At 43.1% G+C, this 23909-nt stretch overlaps 1 protein-coding gene and 1 long non-coding RNA gene across 3 annotated transcripts in view; one reads left to right on the forward strand and one right to left on the reverse strand.

Annotated features, from left to right (window-relative positions):
- Fchsd2 (FCH and double SH3 domains 2) overlaps positions 1 to 17825 on the reverse strand; it is a 208542-nt gene extending 190717 nt beyond the window's left edge. The window contains exons 1-2 of one of the 2 annotated variants that reach the window (XM_005074012.4): positions 17519 to 17825; positions 15745 to 15842 (exon numbers count right to left, since the gene is read on the reverse strand). In XM_005074012.4, coding sequence (XP_005074069.1) covers positions 15745 to 15842; positions 17519 to 17539 — 119 coding nt within the window. In that variant the 5' untranslated portion in view covers positions 17540 to 17825. The remainder of the gene's footprint in view (positions 1 to 15744; positions 15843 to 17518) is intronic. The other variant, XM_005074013.4, reaches the window with a different exon arrangement.
- Positions 17826 to 18214: 389 nt separating this feature from the next.
- On the forward strand, positions 18215 to 21574 carry LOC110341619. The gene is made up of 2 exons (XR_005881679.1): positions 18215 to 19724; positions 21110 to 21574. It is a non-coding gene; the product is annotated as an uncharacterized LOC110341619 (long non-coding RNA).
- Positions 21575 to 23909: the final 2335 nt, after the last annotated feature.

The following is a 23909-nucleotide window of genomic DNA, read 5'->3' on the forward strand; positions in this document are numbered from 1 at the left end:
AAGTCTGAAATTTACACAGCAGGCTGACAGACTAGAAACTCAGGTGGCAATTAATACTGTAGCCTTGAAGAATTCCTTGTAGAAGCTTTTAGTTTTGCTCTAAGGCCTTTTAAATGACTGAATAAGGCATACTAACTTCATTAAGGGCAATCTCTTTACTCTAAGTAAACTGTAAATATCAAACACATCCACAAAATTCCTTCACAGCAACATAGAGAATAATATTTGATTAAATAACCGAGTACCTACTACAGGCTTGCCAAGTTGTAACATAAATCTAACCACAATAAATGGTTATAGGTGTCCTGGCATGGCTTTAATGAGAGGTCTTCTAAAACATCATCAATACATAAACATGTGTCAACAGACTTTTTTTTTTTTCCGGTTTTTACGAGACAGGGTTTCTCTGTATTGTTTTGGAGGCTATCGGTCCAGCCCGGCCTCGAACTCACAGAGATCCACCTGCCTCTGCCTCTGCTGGGATTAAAGGCGTGCACCACCACCGCCCGGCTCAACAGACTTTTGATAATCTTCAATACTATACAATACCCCCTGACTTATGATAACTACTTCTTTCCTATTACTTAGGTTGATAAGCTAAGTTTTTGGTTGTTTTGAAATACAGTCTTCCTACACATCACAGTTGCAACCTTCTTGCCTTAGCTTCCTACATGCTGAAACTGAAGACATGTGCTCTCATACTTTTTAAAGGCACATATTTTATTATGGGATTTTTCTTCTAATTTGTTGAGATGAACACTAGAGCCCACAAATTTTTAATATTTTCTCTTTTCTGACAAATTCAATAAGCCAGGTTCAGTGGTGCATACTTGTAATCCCCACACTCAAGAGACAGAAATAATAGGAAGATACTAAGTTTGAGGACAGAATAGGCTACAGTGAATTCAAGGCTGCCTGGACTATAAAGCAAGAGACCCTGTCTGTCATAAGAAGTAAGAACCACAGCATACATAGATATGGGGGAGTCGAAGGAGAGTTCACACATGTTAGGATGTGAACTCAGGATCTATGTATTAGGCATATGTTGTACAAGTGAGCTACACCTACACTTACACATATGCAGCCTTGCACATACAACATTCACTGCTGGTGTATAACTGTGTAATTTTCAGTTCTAGTTTACTTTAATGTTTTACAGATGGTTTTGCTTTGCTTTAGTTCCTAGACACAAGCAGGAAGACCAGAACAAACTCTCAACAGTGAACTGTGAAATTTTTCAAAAACAAACCAAAATAATTTTGCAGTTCACACCCATATAGCCACTACCTAAGTTCTGCCATAACACTTCCTAATACTTGCTTTATCACATATATCTCTCCATCACATATAGACATCCATTCATCCATTTTACTTTTGGTGCAAACTGTATCAATTAGAGCAAACTGTATACACTAAAAACACTTGTTCCTAAATCTTTCAGCATGCAGTCCAATGAAAACTACATACAACTAAGTATACAACTAAGTAATATTATGTAATACATTTATTATACCTTTGACAATCATATAGCTATATACCTAAATAGCAGTCAAGATACAGTATGGTAACATTCCAGACAACTCCCTTATGGCACTTCCTAGTCAAATCCCACCTTTATCCTCCAGAGGAAACCATGATATGTTCTTTTCCTTGAAAGCAAGATTTGTTAAGGCTAGCATCAAATCAACAATTATGCCTTAGCCTGAGTGCTAGGATTACAGACGTGTACCAATACAAATGGCTCTGATTTACTTTACATCAAAAATTAGATTGGGGCCAATAAGACTGCTCAGTGGTAAAAGTACTTGCAGTCATACCTGAGAACCAGACTTGGGATTCCCTAGATCCATATGGTTGAAGAAGAGTACTGACTCCCATAAGTTGTCATCTAACCTCTATATGCATACTATCATGTGTTTACTCATGAACATGTATGTACACACAAAGGAAGGAAGAAAGAAAGGAAGGAAGGAAGGAAGGAAGGAAGGAAGGAAGGAAGGAAGGAAAGAAGGAAGGAAGAAGGCAGGCAGGCACGCAGGCAGGGGCCTGGAAGATGGTTTAGCAGTTAAAGTGTGTGATGAGCAAGTGTAAGGACCAGAGTTCGGATCTCCAGAAAACGATGTAAATGAAAGAGGGCATGGCAAGCCCCTGAAATTTTACACCAAGATGGCAGAGATAAAAGATCCCTAGAGCACTCTGACTTATAAGACAAGTCACATCAGCCAGCTATGGGTTTGATTGAGAGACTCTGCCTACAAAGAATAAGGCAGAACAATCAAGGATAGTTCCTATCATTAACACTGGGTCTCCACATACATGCTCACACATGTACATGTCCACACATCCAAATATCATGCACCCATATACATGTAAAAAAAAGTGCATACACACATGCATACCATACATAAAAATAATAGGTAAACATGATTTAAATTTTTAGTAAATATTAGGCCCAGCATGTCAGGACACACCTGAAACCCCCACACTTGGGAGGTAGGCTCAGAATTGACACAAGTTCAAGGCCAGTTGGATTTAGGAAGGAAAGAAGGAAGGAACTTACTTCACTGGAAAGAAAACAAAAATAACTTCATTAATGGTAATTAGATGCCAAAGGTTAGATTTCTGCAATAACTGCTACCAATATTTAAGGAATATTATGTTTGATAGACATGCAGTAAAACATTTACCAATATTACTAGGTCACTCAATTTTAATTTAGATAGTAGAAAATATTCACACAGTTCAAAATGCAAAACATAGAGAAAGGATATACAATAGAGTCTTTGCTGGCCTCCCTCACATTGTAGCCATCAGAAAGTATCATTAAAATATAATCCAGTGGACATACGTACTCCAATTGTTTCCTTAGGGTCATAGACATAGTAATACTTTTTCATAATACCAAAAATAACATTTATTTTGAATTGGATTATATTTCAAATCTCACAAAACAAAAAAAAATGGGGGTGATGAGATTCATACATAAATGCCAAAAAGAAGACCAAATGGAACACTAAAATAAAGCATGCCTAAGCACATAGTGAAGCAAAATAAAATGTCAGTGATTAGTCCATAGATGAAAAGTTCCGTACTCAGCTACATTAGTCACTGAAAACAAGCAGCTGCTTATACATCAAGTCATTCTGAGATTGACCAACAGTACAGAATGACACCTGCAGGATTCCAATGGGTGTTTCCAGGATTTACAAAGGAAAGCACCAGCTTGCCATCACAGGCCTCCTCAGGTAAAACACTCCTTCACACTTTATCCTTCAAGTCTGAACTGTCAATCCTCTGTTAATGAAGGGGAAATCATCCAGACAGGGTCAGCTCTAGCTCTTATTTGTCTTATTTGACTTTCTATACAGCCACTTCACTAACCTCTCACCTAAGAAGTAAAAGGAAGTGAATAAAATAAACTTGCCTACAGGGTTCTTAGATTGACATTCCCGTAAACTATCAAAGGTCTAGTAGTGGCAACAGTTTTAACCACTCCTATATTCCTTAAAAAGGATTCCTAAGAGCCCACTAACCTATTGACCACTACTAGGGCAAATATAAAACCCTGTTTCCAACTTAAAGATACTAAATTCAAAAGGTGTTGGGAGAAGATACAAATAGTTTACATGGAACCCATGATTTACAACCTGCCTGAGACAACTTGAATTCCAGCAATGTCCCTGGTGTCCTACCCCAATACATAAATACTTTTATAGGAATCAATAACAGTAAATTGGAAATGAATCTCTGTGACCCATTTTGTCCAGTAGCAAACTGGGCAAAACAGTTAGGTAACAAAAGTTCTGTCACCATCACCATTACCTTATTTCTTGTCAAAGACCCGATCTAAGATGATTACATTCTCAGCCACCATGCAGAAGGACAAGAATGGACATGTGAAACAAATTTCACCAATGAGATACCATGCAGACTACTGGGATATTTTAGTGAAAACTGTTTTCATGAGTGAAAGGAAAGAAGGAAGTCCTGGGATGAGGAGGAGTTTGGGGGAGATAACAACAAATGCATCAACTGCAGAGGAAGAAATTGTCTTTCCTTCTACTTCATATCATCTCATTAAATTATAACAGGAGAGCTGGGTATGATGCTGCAAGCCTTTAGTCCCAAGCACTTGGGAGGCAGAGGCAGGCAGATCTCTGAGTTCAAGACCAGTCCAGGGCTACACAGAAACCCTGTCTCAACCCTCCCCACAAAAGTACCCAGAACCACTGGTTCCAGTTAAAAAGATTTTATCTTTGGGTCCACTTCAGTTCTCAATACACAAATTAACTCTTTAAAGAAAAGTCACAGCCCATAATTTCTCAACTGATGTTCTCAATTGCTTAACCAAACTATAACTCATATGGAGTTGTAAAGCATATATATTACATACACCATACAAGAGATATTTTGCATGTACTACTTTATCAAAATAACCTATAAAGTATTATAATTCATGCAGACAAGAAACATGAGACTCAGTTAAGTGACTTGTGTCTCGGGTCCTATATTTAATAAAAGACTAAGCAGTAGGATTGGTAGTACAATGGTAAGCATCTACCTAGTGCCTGGTATAGTCTATCACTCTCTCCCACCAACAGAGATCACCTTCATTCTCATTTGGGTGTGGCTAAAGGGCCAGGTCAGGGAAGAATGCTCCCAAAATTATTCAACACACATCTATGCTTAAATCCTAGTGGTAAACAACTTTGCTAGCCCTTAGTTTAATTCCCTTTGGCTTAGGAGAGAATCCTCCCTTCAAGTCTAAATTATTAAGTTGCAATGATGACCCCATCCAAAATCTAAAGAACCGAATCTTTAAATTTAGAAACACATAAAGATCTATGGGTAATGTCTTATAAGTTAATAAGCCATTAAACAGCAAAAGGAAGAGGCACTATTACAACCTTGGCTCTTTCAATTCAAATAAGCAGCAGCCAGTGACCAAAAACCAAAACAAAACAAAAAACCAAAAACCAAAAACAAAAAAAACCCAGCTCTTTCAAACTGAATATCTGCTAGTTACATATTTTTCTTAGACTCCTTACATGACTGACCATAAATTGAAAGCATGTATTTAAATTTATTTAGTGTGATGGCTACTCGTGGTTGTCAACTTCACTACAAACAAAACCCAAACACCCAGGTACACAAGGGATTTTTTTTTCCTTTTAATTTAAATCATTTGAAGTTGGAAACCCACCTTTTTTGTTTGTTTGTTTTTCAAGACAGGGTTTCTCTGTGTATGCTTGGCTGTCCTGGAACTCACTCTGCAGACCAGGCTGGCCTTGAACTCAAGAGATTCACCTGCCACTGCCTCCAAAGTGCTGGGATTAAAGGCTCACACCACCACCAACAACCGGCTAGAAACACTCTTTTATACAGATCGCCTGAGGTGGTGAAATCCATCTTTAATCTGGGCTATACCTCCTGGTGACAGCCTATGTAAAGGACATGAGAGACAGAAGCTCTTCACTCTTTGTCAGCTCTCATTCTTTTTTCTTCTCTTCCCCTCCCCCCCTTCCTCTCCCCCTCCCTCTCAGGATTTAAGGGTTTTTTGTTTTGTTTTGTTTTAGTCTGAAAGAAATCTGAATGAGAAGCAATACTGATTGATGAATGAACAAAGCATCTGATTCCAGAAGCTGATACTCTACTATTAATTTGCAGGATATCTAAACACCAATCATTGCATGACCTATTATTTTATTTTACATTGAGAAAAAAATTTGCATGGCTAGAGAGAGAGCTTATCAGTCCTGAGTTCAATTCAAAGAAACCACATGGTGCCTTACTGCCGGCCTGATCTGTTATGCAGGCATGCTGGCAAATAGAACTCATATGCATAGATAGACAGACAGATAGATAGATAGATAAAAAATAGATAAACAAATCCTAAAAATGGGAAAAAATTGCTGGTTAAATTGATGTAACACTTGATCATCTTCATCACTGGAGTTTGTATTTATACCTATTAAGAGAGGTCTTTTGAACTTATATAGTCATATTTTTGTGAGGTATGTAATAAATTCTTAGGTAAATTGATCACATTCTGAGTTGAACTCTTCTGAATCACTTCTTTTATTAAGCTCATTCTTTGGCAGTTTCATACGTATATATATTATATTCTGACTGGGTCACTTTTTTTTTTTTTTTTTTTTTTTTTGGTTTTTCGAGACAGGGTTTCTCTGTGGCTTTGGAGGCTGTCCTGGAACTCGCTTGGTAGTCCGGCTGGTCTCGAACTCACAGAGATCCGCCTGCCTCTGCCTCCCGAGTGCTGGGATTAAAGGCGTGCGCCACCAACGCCCGGCCTGACTGGGTCACTTTTTAATTGCATATATGTGTTAATGTGGGGCAGGCATGCATGCACATGAACACACAAGCATGTGAATGCTAGAACAGCCTCTGGTGTCATTCGGCAGTAACTATCCACTTTATTTTGGGGGATAGGGTCTCTCACTGTCCTGGGGGCTTGCCGATTTGGGGCTGGCCAGAGAGCCCCAGTGACTTAACTATGTCTGACTGCCCAGTGCTAAGATTACAAGTGCACATCCCCTCACTTAGCTTTTTGGATTCTGGAGACTCTCCAACTCACAAGGATCCTCTAGCCTCAATCTCCTGAGTCCTGGGATTAAAGATATAAACCACCACAGCCAACTCTAAATCACTTTCTTTTTTTTTTTTTTTTTTTTTTTTTTTTTTTTGGTTTTTCGAGACAGGGCTGTCCTGGAACTCGCTTGGTAGTCCAGGCTGGTCTCGAACTCACAGAGATCCGCCTGCCTCCGCCTCCCGAGTGCTGGGATTAAAGGCATGCACCACCAACGCCCGGCCTAAATCACTTTCTTAAACCAGTCAAAGAACCTAAGTTTTCTTACATGAGCCATCAAAAGCCCATTGGATGCAACACTTCTATTTCAACCATTATCTGGGATTTTCATTCAAACCTATAGATGCCTATTCTGCCACTATGTGTGCTAACAGACAATGACAATTACAGCACAGACAACTATATCACAATAAAGACGCATCTTAAGAAAATGTAACAGTGTTTCTTATAACTGATGAAATACAACTTCCTTTGTCACCTTAGGACTTTCTTCCTAAACTTTAATTTCCAACTGTAAGAGGAGCTACCAAAACTGAATACCTGTTTGGTGTTTCACATCTCATTTAATTTACAGCAAAAATGCAAACACTGATCTTCCCTTACATACATAAAACAACAAGACTGAGAAATTTGTCTAAGATTACCCAATTAAGTGGCAGAGGTAAGCTGTAATCTGTGTTCTATCTTCAAAGTCCTGATTCATTGCATTACTTTACCCATTCACAAAAGGTAACACAAAGGATCACCTCACTGGGGTTTACAGCCCCCTAAGAGTATTTTTGCTAGCATATTCAATCTCTAGGGTGAGGAGAGACAGTTCAGTTGGTGAAAAAAATAAGAAAGAAAATGGGTTAAAAATTCAAAATTGGCAGGAATAATACTTCAACAGGACCCATAATGAGTTTCTTGGATTAAAGTTTGAGAGGCACAGATAGAAAAGACAGTGCAGGACTGGAGATAGCTCAGCTGTTAAGAGCACTTGTGGCTCCTTCAGAGGAGCCAGGTTCAATCCCAGCAGCCACATAATTATTAGCAACTGTGTCTAACTCTAGTCCCAGAGGAGCTAAAGCCCTTTTCCGATCTTTGCAGACACCAGGCATTCATGTGGTATATATGTCAGCAAAATACATAATAATGACAAAATAAATAAACCTTAAAAAGTAAAAGGTTTCAAAAAGTAAAATAACTATAAGAATGTAGTAGTCTATAAATAATAAATTCCCAACAATATGACCTACTTCATCTCCTCTTTTCACTTTCATCTATAAAATAAACACATACGATTCAAAAAATTGTCACCATATCATATGATGACCTCCTAAGAAAACTTACAAGAAAAATAGTTTTTATTTTGGATCCCTGCATACTCTATTTTAACATTAATGGATAAACCATACTAAAAAGGAAAGAACACAGGCTCTAGTATTTAGAAATTTACTTGGTCTGAGGTCTTGGAGAGCAGAGAGGAAAATAAGTAAGAAACCTTTATGAAGTAAAACAGTAGGTACTGGAGAGATGGCTCAGTGGTTAGGAGCACTGGCTGCTCTTCCAGAGGACATGGGTTCAATTTCCAGCACCCACAGGACAGCACATAGCAATTAAAAACTGTCTGCAACCTCTGTTCCAGGGGATTGAACCCCTCACAGACATACACGCAGGCAAAACACCAATGTGCATAAAATAAAGTTTTTAAGACTAAAAATAAAAGAAAGAGCTGGATAGTGGTGGTACACACCTTTAACCCCAGCGCTCAGGAGGCAAGGCAGGTGATCTCTGTGAGTTCGAAGCCAGCCTGGTCTACAGAGCCAGTTCCAGGACAGCTAGGGCTGTTACACAAAGAAACCCTGTCTTGAAAAACAAGAAAAATAAAAAAAAATTTTAAGGGGAGCGAATGCCACAGCACACTTTTTTCTCCTTCCACCATGTCAGTCCCTGGGATCAAACTCAGGCAGTCAGGTAGCAAGTGCCTCTATCCCTTAAACAGGTATACAAGTGACGGTGGCACAAGCCTTTAATCCTTGCACTCAGAAGGCAAAGGCAGGCAGATCTCTGTGAGTTCAAGGCCAGCCTAGACTACAGAACATACAGTTGCAGGGAGGGGGGGTGAGAGGGTCTGTACACAGAGAAACCCTGTGGCAGGGGGATGTCAAACAGGCTATGAATGGTGGCAAAAGTCTGTAATCCCAGCATTCATTGCGAGTCTGGCTTGATATATACACCAAGTATCAGGCTGGCCAGAGTTATGTAGGAAGATCCTGTCTTAACAACAACAAAAAGTAAAGTATGCTTGTCTACTGTTGACAGTAAATTTCAACAGGAAATGCATCAGTATGAAATCTCCCCAAAGAATGGAATGTCCCTGGTTAACAAATGAGTTCCCTTTCCTTTTCATACTTCACTCCCAACGTATGAGCTTCAAAATCCACCCCTGAAGGAAATGAGAAGGGAGGACAGCAAATGAAGACTGTCATAATTGACCTCCTCCCTCAAATTCCAGAAAAAGGGAGTGTGGTGGGAACCTGCCACAGCTAGCTTAAAATGCTCCTGTTTACATCTCATTATAACTTAGGTTTGACCATTAGCTCCTTTTAAAATCATAAAATACTTCATCTAGGGGCTGGAGAGATGGCTCAGTGATTGAGAGCACTTGCTGCTCTTCTAGAGGATCTGGGTTCAATTCCCAGCACCCACATAGCTGCTCACACCTGTCTGTAACTCCAGTTCCAGGGCTTCTGACACCCTCACTCAGACATACATGTAAGTAAAACATCAATGAACATGAAATAAAAATAAACTATTCAAAAAAATCTGTATAAATGGGACATGGTGTGCAGACTTATAATGCCAGCACTAGGGAGGCAGAGGCAGGAGGATCAGGTCAAGTCCACCATCTTCAGCTACACAGGAAATTCCCCAAGCCAGCCTGAACTTGGCAGAGTTGGTCTTTCCTTCAAACATTTAAGTGTCAGAAGTGAAACTCAAGTCATTAGGCTCAGCAGGAAGCACCTTTACCCACTGAGCTATTTCAAAGGCGCAATAAGACCCTTTCAAGCCTGGCAGTAGTGGTACACACCTTTAATACCAGTACTTAGAAGGCAGAGGCAGGAGGATCTACAGTGGGAGTTCTCGGATAGGCAGGGCTATTATACAGAGAAAACCTGTCACAGAAAGGAAAAATAAAACAAAACTAAAGTTCTTACTATTCATTCATTTCTTTATATTAGAAATAAAACGAAGCCAGACATGATTAACACACACCTAGAATCCCAGCAATTGGGAGGAAAGTCAGAAGGACTACCACGAGTTCAAGACCAGCCTGAGCTACAGTGTAAGAACCGATCTCAAAAGCAATTTAAAATTTTTCTGCTTGGGAGGTTTATTAACATCTAAATAAACTGAAATGTTCCTAAATTCAAAAACTGTTAAGTAGACTCAACTTGCTCAACTTGAATTGGAGGGAAAGAAGGAGAAGGAGAATCAGAAGCCTAAACTGATATTCTTTAAGTAACTGCTTTGAGATCCATCTTTCAATGTACCAAAAGTGACCTGCTGCTAATACAAAGCTCCTTCTTCTATATTAGCTTAGGTAAACAGGAATACACTCTATAAGATTATCATGACATCTGTAAGTCAGGATTAAAAGAAAATAAAATTAAAGTTTCCACACTACTCATCTCCAAATAAATTCACAGATCTTCAAAACCTGAAGACACATAATGGAGATGCATCTACTAATGTGTTTATCACATCACAATACATTTAACATGGCATATTAAAGAACCACACACAACCTTACACTTTCTAAAAGCTTAAAATTAAAATATTTATTTAATATTAAACATATATTATTTTTGTGTTTGACTATTCTGCCTGAATTTAAGTCTGTATACCACATGCATGCTGGGCCTGAAGAGGCCTTAAGAGGGCAACAGATCCCCCAGAGCAGGAGTTACAAATAGTTGTGGGTCCCAATGTGGGAGAAGAAATAGAACCTGTATCAGTGCTCTTAACCACTGAGTCATTTTACGCAGTTGGACCTAGTTTAAAGCATGCTGTACAGCATAATTCTACCCAAGATAGATTTCTATTTTATTTCATTTTGGTTTCTGAGACAGAATCTTACTATGTAACCTTGGCTGCCCGGCCTAGAGCTCTCTATGTAAACCATGCTGACCTTAAACTCACCGAGATCTGCCTACCTCAGACTCCTGAGTGTTGGATTAAAAGCATGATCACTTTATTTCACAAAATGAATCTGTCAAACCAAAAGCATCTTTGAACCAGGGCAGACAATAAGACTTAAATCTCTTATATCAGAAACAGAGATTGAGAGACCTAAAAGCATGTTTTAGCAAGTAATGGGAGTGGAAAAACACTCACTGATTCCTTTAAAATTCTCTGCTAATGCCTAGTATATTATCACACTCTGCTTCTAAATTTTTATCTATTTGGTTGGTTGGTTTTGTTTTTTTGAGAGAAGGTCTCACTCAGTAGCATAAACTGGTCTGAAACTTATTTTGTAGCACAGGGTGACCTCAAACTCATGATAAGTGCTGGGATTACATGCATAAATGATCATGTCCAGACACATCTTATATATAATAGAATATACTTTATGTCAAAAAGCACAATCATGGGGCCATGCAAGATGAGGATCTGAGCTCAGACCTCTAGCACACATGTAAGAGCAGGATGTGGAGCTTGCCTAGAAAGTAACACACCAGAACATTCCTGGGGTTTGTTGGCCAGCCTGTCAAGCTAAATCAATGAGCTCCAGGTTCAGTGAGAGAACCTGTGTCAAACAATAAGATGGAGAGGGGTTGAAGAGATGGCTCAATGGCTCATGCCAGGCATGAGGACTAGAGTTCAGGTTCCCCAGCACACGCATAAAAAAGCCAAGGAGGCATGGCAGTTTGTTTGTACTACCAGAGATGGAGGATCCTTGCGGCAAGTTGATTATTTAGACTAATCTAATCAGTGATCTTGGGGTTCAGCAAAAGAACCTACCTCTCCGTAAATAAAATGAAAATGATTGAGAAAGACATCTGACAACACATAATAAATTAAGATGGAAAACAACTTAAGAAAATACCTAACAGTAACCTCTCACTTGCACAGGCACACACATGTACACTGTGGTGGTTTGGATAAGAATGGCCCCCATGTAGTGCATTCATGTAATCCCAGCACTCAGGAGGGAGAGGCAGGCAGATCTCTGTGAGCTCAAGGCCAGCCTGGTCTACAAAGCAAGTTCCAGGACAGCCAGAGCTGTTACGCAAAGAAACCCTACTCCAAAAATCAAAAAAGAAAAAGGAGGAGGAGGAGGAGGAGGAGGAGGAAGAGGAGAAGGAAGAGGAGAAGGAGAAGGAAGAGGAGAAGGAGAAGGAGAAGAATGGCCCCGCAGGATCATGTATCTGAGTGCTTAGTCCTAGTCATCAGGGAGTGGCGCTAGTTGGGAGGGACTAGGACTAGTAGGTGTGGTATTGGAGAAAGTGCATCAATGGGAGTGGGCTTTGAGGTTTCAAATGGCCAAGCCAGGCCTTGTCTCTCTCCCTCTTCCTACTGCCTGCAGATCCAAATGTAGAACTCACAGCTACTTTTCCAGTACCATGTCTGCCTGCAAGCCACCATGCTCCCTACCATGATAACAATGGACTAAATCAAGTCAGGCATTGGTGGCACACGACTTTAATCCCAGAACTCAGGAGGCAGAGCAGGCAGATCTCTGTGAGTTCGAGGCCAGCCTAGTCTACAGAGCGAGTGCCAGGACAGGCTCCAAAGTTACACAGAGAAACCCTGTCTTGAAAACAAAATAAATAAATAAATAAATAAAGGACTAAACCTCTGAAACTGTAAGCAAGCCCCTGTTACATGCTTTCATTTGTAAGAATTGCCATGGTTAGTCATGGTAGTGATGGTACACACCTTTAGTTCCAGCACTCAGGAGGCAGAGGCAACAGATCTCTGTGAGTTCAAGGCCAGCCTGGTCTATACAACACAAGGCTATACAGAGAAACCTATAATCTCAGTCCTCAAGAAGCAGAAACAGGTGAACTGGTTACAAATTCAAGCCCAGTCTAGTTGACAGAGTAAGTTCCAGGTCAGCCCAGGCTCCATAGCAAAAATCTGCATGAAAGTGACAAAAAAAGAAAAGCAGGGAGAGGAAGAAAACCACAACTGTAGAATATATAGATAATTAGATGCCCTATGTGGCCAAAAGAAAAAGGATGCAAAAAATGATAATAATTAAGCCAGAAAAAGAAGTCTGCAGCTATTATACTATGACAAGGTCTTGGGCCTTTATCTAGAAGGCTACAGAAAGAGGAACTAATCACAGTGTGGAAGATAGACGACTACTAAAGAAAGATTGAAGAAAGGAAAACATGAAGAAACGGATGTGATAATTAGAATATTGCTATAGTAATGCAAAGCAGAGCAGATAATTTAGAAAGAATTCAAACAGCAATAGCACAAGCAACAATCAATATCAACTTAGCTTAATTTATGTCAATCTACATGTACTGTCATTTGATCTGCATAACCTTTAAGAATGAAAGCTATATTGCTCCATTTTACAAATGAAAAAAAATGAAGTTTAGAAAGATTAAGTCAATTTTGAAAAGTCAGCACAGCTAGTAGGTAAAAGAGTTTGGACAGAAATCCAAGACTGTATGACTCCAATGTCTAGACTCCTGACCTTAAGCTCTTGTACTATGGCACAAACAAAAACGAGAAATATGAAATCCTTATATGACACCATCAATGAGACTTCATGACATGCCCACAAAAGATCTCTACTTATATACTAACTTTTCCTTCTTGAAATCTTCCTGAAAATTGATTATTTCTTTTATCTAGAGATTTCTATGAAATACTAGGCTTAACAGATCTCTAAAATTGAATTTTTAACCATAGCAAGTTTTATTATCTTACAGAGGATTTAATGCCAAAACTTACTTGTGGAAGATGTGAATGTATCCCAGTGATACAGCACATGCTTAATGTATACAATGTCCTGGGGTTCAATGATTAGTACAACATAAAAATCCCCAAGGTAGTAGAGAGGGCTCAGAGGTTAAAAGCACTGGCTGCTCTTCTAGAGGTCCTGAGTTCAATTCCCAGCAACCACATGGTGGCTCACAACCATCTATAATGAGATCCAATGTCCTCTTCTGGCCTGCAGGCATACATGCCGGCAGAACACTGTAGAGATCATAAAAAAACTTGGAAAAAAGGTCACAGTAAGAAAAAATAAACTAAAAAGAGAAACAAGAAGCTGGAGAGATGGCTTAGTGGTTAAGTGCATTTCCTGATCTTCTAGAAGACCTGAGTTCAGTTCCCAGCACCCACATTAGGTAGCTTACAACTGCCTACAACTCTAGCACCAAGAGATTCAACACCCTTTTCTGGTCTCCATATATATATACACATATACATGGCACATACAAAGACACACACACTTACACAAAAAACTATTATTTTAAAAGTGAAACTCAGAATTGAAACAGAGCTCTTTCCAGTCAGAAAAGCAACCCTGGTATATTCGAAATGAATGAAAACAGATTTATATGAAAACAGTTGTATTGAAGAAATGCTCATAAACTGTATCTAAAGTAAACATGAGGGGGAAATTCTTTAAAATCTTTGAGCCATAAATAGCTCAGCTATCCAAAATATACATAATTTTCTCCTAACAATATATGGTAATGTTTTTCATGAAACATGATGTTAGGATACTATGGGGGACACAGCCAACTGATGATTCACAGCTTTAATCCTAATTTGATAACTACATTGTAAGAATAAGAATTGGAGCTGCTCTATTTAAACATGCAAATCATATTTTAGCCTTTACAAAAATATTTGTAGCCGGGCGGTGGTGGCGCACGCCTTCAATCCCAGCACTCGGGAGGCAGAGGCAGGCGGATCTCTGTGAGTTCGAGGCCGGGCTGGACCAATAGCCTCCGAAACAATACAGAGAAACCCTGTCTCGTAAAAACCAAAAAAAAAAAAAAAAAAAAAAAAAATTTGTACTACAAGTGGCAAGCCAAGTGTGGTGGTGCACACATTTTTTTTTAATGACTTATTTATTTCATGTGTATTGGTGTTTTTGTCTGCATGTATGTCTATGTGAGGATGTCAGATCCCCTGGAACTGAAGTTACAGACAACTGTGAACTGTCATGTGGGCACTGCGGATAATAAACTCAGGTCCTTTGGCTAAGTCATCTCTCTAGCCAGGTGGTGCATGCCTTTAATCCCACTACTGGGAGGCAGAGGCAGGAGAATGTGAGTTCCACCCAACCTGGTCACACAGTGAGTTACAGAACAGCCGAGGCTACAACAGAGACACCATGTCCCATAAAAATTTTTAAAGAAGAAAAAGAAAAAAAAAAAACAAGTGGCACTTCCTTTATAAAACATTTCCTACTTTCTGCTCATTTTTACAATATCCTCTCTCTCTCTCTCTCTTTTTTTTCTTTTCTTTTCTTTTTTGAAAAAGTGTTTCCCTTTGTAGCCCAAGCTGGCCCTGAATTTGTGCTCTTCCTACCTCAGCCTCTGGAGAGCTGGGGTTACTGGGAGTCCAGATAGGTGCCACCATGTTCATCTTACTAGTCAGTTATAACATTCATTTTCACAATCTTAGCACAATGTCTTATCTGTTACATTCAGAGTTCTCCTGATTATGAATATAGGTAGCTTTAATAAAACATGACAAATAGTTCTCACTGAATTACGCACTTAGACCAAATTATACTTGCCATGTTTTAACAAACATTAATTTACCAGGGGTAACTGGCTCATCCCAGATATTAACCATAAGTATCAACTTAAAGGTCTGTGTAGGATTGCTAAAGACAATAAATGACTTACAACTTGGTGAAAAGATGTAAGAATTTTCAGTTGAGTACAAACTGAATGACAGACTCATTCTGAAAGCCCTTATTTTTCAGTAGCATGTATACACTAGGAAAAGTTTGCACTGTGTTAGTTCCAGTTCTAACTTCCAGCTGAGTCAAAATTCTGCAGCCTGAAAGCAGGAAATCCAAAAGGAAATTCCATCATCAGGTCCTGGAGCCTGGCAACTCAAAGGTCCTCAGTGGCAGATACAACAGTTCTTCAACTCTTTAGTGATCTTACCTCATGTCTTCAAGTAAATCACATTCTGCCTGGTGTTTGGCTTGAAGTTTTGTCATCTGCTCACCTTGAATGTTTTTCAGTTCTTGTGTAACCTTCACCTAAAACATAGCATGTATTTAGAAAGACTTTTGCTACGATTTGAACAAGAAAAATTCCTTAAAATAACAGTACTTGTTAGACTGTATACTTCTAGTTTTCCTATCCATGAAGACTAAAAAATTCATTATTTGCCACCTAGTTTTATTAACTATGGTTAACGAAAAAATTAGCCAGAAATTCTAAAACAGGGACTGACTAAAAATTCAAAAATTACATGTTAAAGAGTGAAAACTGTCAATTCTGTCTTCTCTTTCTTCCCAAAGATACAGACATTAACCACCAGGAGCAGTGAACACAGATGAAAGAAAGTATACAGTACCTAATACCAAGCGACTTAAATTTATACAATCATGAAATATTATGCATGCATAAATTACATAAAATATTCCATAATGGCTGCTAGAAAGAACACTGTCTCAGAATGATGCCCTCCACTCTGACAGCGCATCAAATCACAATTTTTTTCTCACAAAGGAAAACGCAGAAGTGACCTTCCATAATATGCACGGCTTTTAAACTAACCCAGTAAGCCAGGCCAGGTGGCAGCCCCACTTCAAACAGCGAGAACCGCCAAAGCCAGCTGGCCAGAGACTCCCCGGCCAGGCCAGACCCCGGGGGTTGCAAGCAGTTTGCGAGTATGGTGGAATCCTGGCCACCAAGGCAAAGCGACGTGGAGAGGTGGGGTACACGTGCAGGGGAAAAGGGTGGGGGGATGAGTTAACTGGAGAAATCCAGATTAAGAAAGGAAAAGGAAACAGACGATGAGTTACTCATGTGGCGAATGTTTGCCTACGAGGGGAAGATATAACTGTCTCTACCCACTGATCAGAGTAGAATCTAGTATCCATCTGAAAGATTTACAAAGACAAGGACACAGCCTTAGCCGCCAGGAAAGGTGGAGAAGGGCGGCGTAGCGGGGGAAGCTGCTGGCAAGCCCCAGAGAACCCGTCACTGCCACCCCGGCCATGCAAACCCCAGCCCTAGTGCTCAAGCCACGCATCGCCAGGTTCTGCCTTTCATACTGGAAGCTCCGTTTCCCTGGCCCCTTAGCTGGAGGCGGGGCTGGCTGGGGGGGGAGGACAGGACCCGTCAATCCTTAATTTGCCTTCCCTTGGGGTGGGAGGGCGGTGACCGTACCAACTTCTTTTCCCAGCCCCGTGGGAAAAACAGGCCAAATTTTGGGGCTAGACTTGAAACAACACCCCCCGCGCGCAAATGTGCCAATGGGTGGGGTGTCGACAAGCAACTGGAGGACTCGAACCTGGCTCAGACTAAACAATCCCACACGCACAGGGCGCTGCAAATCTGCAGGGGCTCCCCCGCCTCCACTCTGTGCAGCCCCGAGAATGCACTTTGCACTGGGCAACACTGCCATGCAGACAGACACACATAAGCATGCCCGAAAAAAAAAAAAAACTCTAGCAAATGTCCGGGGTGGAGGGGTGGTAATCCTTAGTGCAGTGGACAAGCACTGGCCGCCCTCAGACGGAAAGACACCTCACACACTGGACCCCCTGCCTGGAGCAGGCGGCAACTCAGTGACAAGCCTAGAGGCGAGAGCGGTCACGGCCCCTTGCGGGAAGGGGGAGGGGGCGCAGCGGTAGCCCCAGCCGCGTTCTTTGTACGCACCGCCACCCCCCAAATCCCCAAAGCCCCCCGCCAGCGGCGCCCTTACCTTCCTCGGCGGCGGCTGCATGATGCTGAAGGGACATCAATCCTCCACCCACCCCCGACGGCGGCGTTTAAAGGACTGTGAGGGTGAGGAGGGCTGGAGAAAAGGGGGCGGCCCAGAGAGCCAGGGCGCGCGCGCGTGTGTGTGAAAGGAGAGCCTCGGGAGGAGGAGAACTCGCCCCGGAGACAGCGAGGCAGGAGCTCGGCAGCAGCACCCGGGTCGCAGCAGAGTGTGGAGAGAGGGAGGAGGAGCGCCGGGAAGGCCTGGGGCCCGGGCGGCCCGGGGGGTGTGTGAGGGAAGGAGGCGGGGACGGCTAGGGGGCGGGGGCCGCGAGCGGGGGCGCTGGGGGGACTCGCAGCTCGCGGGGCAGCCGAGGAGGAGCGGCCGCCGTCGTCCGCGCTTGCCGCCTGCCGCGGCTCGGCTGCAGCTGGCTGACGCGGCGGCCCCCCACCCACTCGGGCAACCAGGCCCTCGCGCTGCCCAACGCCCCCGCCCGGCCGGGGAGGAAGGCGGGGCTGCTCTCCCCGCTAGGGCTCCGCCAACCACTCAGGCCGCGGGAATTTCCGGCCCCGGCCCGCGCCACAGCGCCCCGCCCCGGCGGCAGAGGGAAGCGCTTCTGGCCACCGCCGGCTTCAGGGGGAGCGGGGCCGCGCCACGGGGCTCCGGATCTCAGTGTGAGAAGGGGGTAAATTTCATGGATTGATCAGCGGAGAGGAAGGATGGAAACGGGAGCGGGGCTCGAAAGATTCCCCCGGCTCTCTCTGAGAGTGGAACGTTCCAGACGCTTCCCAGTCTCCCTCCCCCCCCACACGCCGAGAAGGCAGCTGGGGGCTTCCCGCGCGCCTTCCCGCCAGCCCGCTGGGGCGCGCGCCTCCTCCCGGGAGCGCGCACGTGGGCGGGAGCGGGTTCTGCGCCGACGCACGCGCACGAGCCGCCCCCTCCCCCGCATCCAGCCGGCGTCTGCGACTGCACCGTTTGTATGGGAATTTCTCAGGAGTCAACACTCCAAGTGGGATTATTTGCGATGAGGATGGGGTAGTGAGCAGAATTCCCCATGTTGCTTCTTCTCGGTCCCTTAGGTACCCTCCCTCCTAGTTAGCTAAATGTGCGCTGAGAAATTGAGCATGAATAAGTCCTTTTAAACTGGCCGCAGGTGCCAGGCCTATGCCATTGGAGGGGGACAGGTGGAAATAGCCTCAAATTACCAGGCAAAGGACTTAATGGCTCCCTATTAGAGAGCATTTAGCCAGAGAACGTGGGGTCAACTGGAAAAGAACAAAAAACTCTTGAGTCCGGCACTTCCCTATCACAAATAGGAAAACTAGCGCCCGCAGAGAAGTGGAGATGGTGTCAAGGTCATGTGGAATGACTGGACTCCTTGAGTCAGGAGTGGTCTGTGGGTTATAAAGAAACAAGCAAGGGCTGAGGGTGGGGAGGTGGACTTTGCTCGGTGTTGGAGCTATAGAGGTCCTGGGTTCATGACCAGCACGACAGAGGAAAGAAGGAAAGGAACAGGTGAAGAATAAGAACCATAGGGAGACCTCAAGGCCGGTGAGGAAGCTTTTGAAGGAAGCCCTTGTCTGAAATGAGGACTTCTAGGCCAACCCACTTTGTCCTGAACTGGTTGGATGAATTCAGCCTCACCTAACAATGACAATGCTCATTCTCAGTAGGTTCCCCTTCAGGCACCTTCCTGCTCTACCCAGACCACCCAAGGTGTGGGCATCAGGCTCCCTTGGGATAGTAGAAAAACCTTCCTCATTCTCAGCTCTTTCTTTAAGCTGGATCTCCCCCCACACTTAATACAGAACTTGCAGTCCGGATAGCTTTTCTAAGAAACACAGTTCAGGGGAAAAAAAGGAAGGTCCCTGAGGCCTGACTAGACCCGGGGGACTTGACGGTAACCTACAGGCTCTGTGGCCAAAAGATGGAAAAGTGGTGCTTGGACCCAGGTGTTTTACCTTGAGTTAACCCACATTCTTATATGTTGAAGTAACAGAATCAGAGCTCTAGAGCTGTGTACAAACTAGAAAAACACTTCTCCTCCTCCTCTTCCTCCTCCTCCTCCTCTTCCTCCTTCTCCTCCTCCTTCTCTTTCTTTTAAGCCATTTGCCACCTGAGTCATCAATCAGATCAGGGAAGGCCTGAGGCAAGGGAACAGTGCATGGGAAGCCAAAGTCCTCAACACCACAGTGGGGCAGCTACCAAGGTAGGGAGAAGAGCCCGTTCCCAGCCTCACCACTGAGCCTTGTTGTACTCCTCCAGCTTTTGTTTCCTCGCCTACAAAATGGGGGTATAAGCTATCCTTACAGACTTGTACTAATTAGAATGAGTCCTACTGCAGACCTGGCACATGGTCAATGTTCATTGATTCATTCATTGATAAAATATTTGCTGCTGCCCTACTTTGTGTGAAGCCCACACCAAACACTAGGATGTGGAGTGAGCAAGGCAGAATCACCCACATGAAGTTCCAGACTAAAGGGGAAGGGTAACAGCAACTGCCCAGACGCAGTGTGCTGCACACCGCAGGTGGCCAGCTGAACTCTGCTATGTGCTAGTGCTAGGTGCAGCTGCTCTGGCTCAGAGAGTATCCTTCACTTCCATGGATACAAAGTTGCTGGATGTTGGAAGATTTGGAATCTAACCTACACCACTGAGTTACTGTGCATTCAGTGGATGTTGGAGCTTATCTATAACATAAAGTAAATGATACTATGCATGGTATCAAACATCTAATTAATGCAACCTCAGCACTTGGGAGGATCAAGCAGAGAGATCATGAGTTTGAGACAGCCCAGTTTATCTACAGAGACCCTGTCTCAAATAAATAACTAACAGAAAGTAAGAGAAAGTGGGCTGGAGAGTAGACTTAGCAGCTAAGAGCTCTTGTTGCTCTTGCAGAGGACCAGGGTTCAATTCCCTGCATACCACATGGTGGCTCACCCATCTGTGACTCCTGTTCCAAAGGGATCTGATGTCCTCTTCTGACCTCTATAGGTACCAGACATATGTGATACACACATACATGCAAGCAAAACACTCATACACATAAAATAATAATTTTTTGTGGTTTTTTGAGACAGGGTTTCTCTGTAGCTTTGAAGCCAGTCCTGGAACTTGCTCCATAGACCAGGCTGGCCTCAAACTCACAGTGAACCACCTGCCTCTGCCTCTGCCTCTCCCTCTGCCTTCGCCTTCCAAGTGCTGAGATCAAAGGCATGGACCACCACTACCCAGCCAAATAAACCTTTTTTAAAAAATTTAGTTTGTAACATGCCTTTTTCAAATCATAAAGGGTTTTTAGTTTGGGTTTATTTGTTCTTTTTTGTTTTGTTTTGGGGGAGCTTGGTTTTGGTTTTGGTTTGTTTTTTGAGACAAGTTTTCTCTGTGTAACAGCCCTAGCTGTCCTGGAACTAGCTTTATTGACCAGGCTCACTTCGGACTCACAGAGATCTGCCTGCCTCTGCCACTGGTGTGCTGGGATTAAAGGTGTGTGCCACCAAGCCTGGCCAAATTCTAAAATTTCTTATGGTTTATTCAGACTAATGTTTATAACAACCCTATGGCATATTATTTCCTTCATTTCAACAGATAAGGACCCAAAGACCCAAAGAAGATTAATGTGACTTGCCCTGAAGTGATGGGTTTGGAACCAGAATACAAATCCTTCTGTTAGACATTGTCCTCTACGAAGAATATTTAAAAGAATTGGGAGATTTCTCTCAGTGTGATGAGTCAGTCTTTATTATCAACTTGACTGGATTTGGAATCACCTAGGAGACACACCTCTAGGCATGTCTGTTAAGGTTGTTTCCAGAGAGGTTAAACTGAAGAGGAAAGATCCACCCTGACTGTGATCAGCATACCCATGGACTGGGGTCCCGGAGTGAATGAAAAGTGGGGAAGGAAGTTGCAGGCTGAGTGCCAGCTTTAATCTCTGTTTCCTGACTACAGGTATAATGTAACCAGCCACCTCCTGTTCCCACTGACATGACTTCCATGATGGTCTGTATCCCCTTAAACCGTAAGCCAAAATAAACCTTTCTTTGCTTTTAAGTCTCTGCTGTCAAGTATTATGTCACAAAACCAAAAAGGTAACCAAGGAATGAAACAGGAATGGAGCCTAAAATACAGGATGGAGCCAGGGATTTCTATGATCACTGGAAGCCTGACTTATATATACCTCTTCCAACAAGTATAGGGAGTTGCAGAGTTTTGCTTCTGTAATGCAAGCACAGTGCTACTAGTAAGATCTCTTGAGATTACTGAAGGGAAATCTGCAGAGCACCATGCTCTGTGCCTGAGAGACAACTAACACGGATCTCTGCAGATCCAATGAAGATTTTCCAGGCAGACCAATCCCTGGAGGGAGAAGGGGGCAGGGATAGTTTCCATCCCTGGGGCTGTACATTCAGGGACTGGCTCCTTTCCATCGAAGGGACCATATGTGGAAGTCTTACTCTGGAAAGAAATCAGCAGCTAGCATTTATTGTGCCTCCCTGCTTCAGACATTGAAATGGGCATGCTTCTTACATTTCTTCCACTCTCACAACATCCCCCCATAGTACATATGGCCCCATTTTCACAGGCTGAGGCTCAAACATGATATAAGCTACCCAGGGTCACAGAACCGATAAAGGATAGTCAGCCGTAGTCTCTGGCTTCCTCTGACTCTAATAGTAAGCAAAAGTCAGACAAGATTAAAGGCTAGCCTGGTGTGGGTATGTAAATGGGAACTGGAAGGCCAGTGCCACAGATATTCTACATAATTCCTGGAAGAAAGGTGTATGGAAGCCCTTTCGTGACTACAATAGATGCCTCTCTCATCCACCTGCCCATGCGGCACTGAGGGACGGGGACACACACACACACACACACACACACACACACACACACACACACACACGCACGCACGCACGCACGCACGTACGCACGCATGCACGCACACACACCACTGTCTACTTTTTCTCTGTCATTATCCTCCCACCTGCCTGGCACTGTCTGCTCAGGAATTCGTGTCAGCACATCCAGATGCTGGTCATTCCCCCACTTCTGCTGCCATTCTCTGTTCTTCCTTGAATGGACTTCCTCACCACAGTCCTTGGGTCAGCCTGGGGAGTATACCTGTCTTCTCAAGACAGAATCCCAGTCCAACCACCAGAACAGAGCAAAGGGCTTTCCCCACAGTGAGGTGGTAGCATAACCAAGCCTTAGATTCCATCAACTATTCCTCAAGAAGGTCTTAGTCTCAAGTAAGTCTCTGGGGTGATCCCAAGGCTCTGTCCCAAGATACTACCAATCTCCATGCATGACCAAAGGCCACAACAGTGATTGGGACCTGCAAGACCAGGAAGGCAGAAGCCCAGTTCTATCAGATGGTAACAGAGATCTAAACCCACAGGCAAGTCTTTAAGGTACAGGCACTGAAAGAAGAAACTGCCTGGTCATTTGGGGCTTACAGCTCAGGAGATAAGAACAGGAGCATCAATACCAGGGCTACAGTTGGAGCTGGCAGACACGTGATTTTAACATCAGGAGACATGAAACTAAAGTTCTAACCTTACCTTTGCCAGGTACTTGTTTCCAGGCATGTCACTTTAACCTTGTTTTCCTTTTCTGTAGAATGATAATAACAGATATTTTTCCCTGTCTTCCTCTAAGGGGGACTGCTGTGCGGGCTAAATGAAATGTCAGGTGTATGAAATATAAAGAGCTGAGTGGGCATGCGAGCCAATGACTGCCAGTCCTGGATACAGCAGAGAAAGCTGAGTGATTGTCTATGTGAGAGGTGCCAATGGGAGCTTCCACCGGGAGCTGCGCTGTGATTACAGCTCTGAAAACCAGGTATCAAGGAGTAGAACAATCAGGTGGGTGGGAGCATGATAGTTCAGGGATCAAGAAAAACCCTTGAGTGAGATGGCATACCCCCTCTTCTACCTCAGTCTGGGTTCTTGACAGTTTTAAAGCCATTTTCTAATGGTTTCTCTTCTGACAAAAGGGGAGAATGGATGTTAGCAGAGTTATGGTGGAATTAAATGGGACCATTTATGCAAAGTGGTTCCAATTGCGCTGGTCCAGGTTGTTCTAGTTCTGCGGTTAAAAAAGAGAAGGAAGAGGAAAAGAAGGCCAGGCTAACAAGATAGCTTGATGGATATAGGTGCCTGTTGCCAAGCCTAACAACCTGAGTTCGATCCTCAGGACCAGAATGGTAGAAGAGAGAACTCAGTTCCTACAAGTTGCTTTCTGACCTCCACATACATGCTTTGCACACAAGATAAAACATGTAAAAAAGTTAAGGACAGGGGCTAGAGAGGTGCCTCAGAGGTTAAGAGCACCAACTGCTCTTCCAGAGGTCCTGAGTTCAACTCCCAGAACCCACATAGTGACTCAC

The sequence above is a fragment of the Mesocricetus auratus genome, unplaced genomic scaffold (genome assembly GCF_017639785.1).
Source record: "Mesocricetus auratus isolate SY011 unplaced genomic scaffold, BCM_Maur_2.0 Super-Scaffold_4256, whole genome shotgun sequence".
Taxonomy (NCBI): Eukaryota; Metazoa; Chordata; class Mammalia; order Rodentia; family Cricetidae; genus Mesocricetus; species Mesocricetus auratus.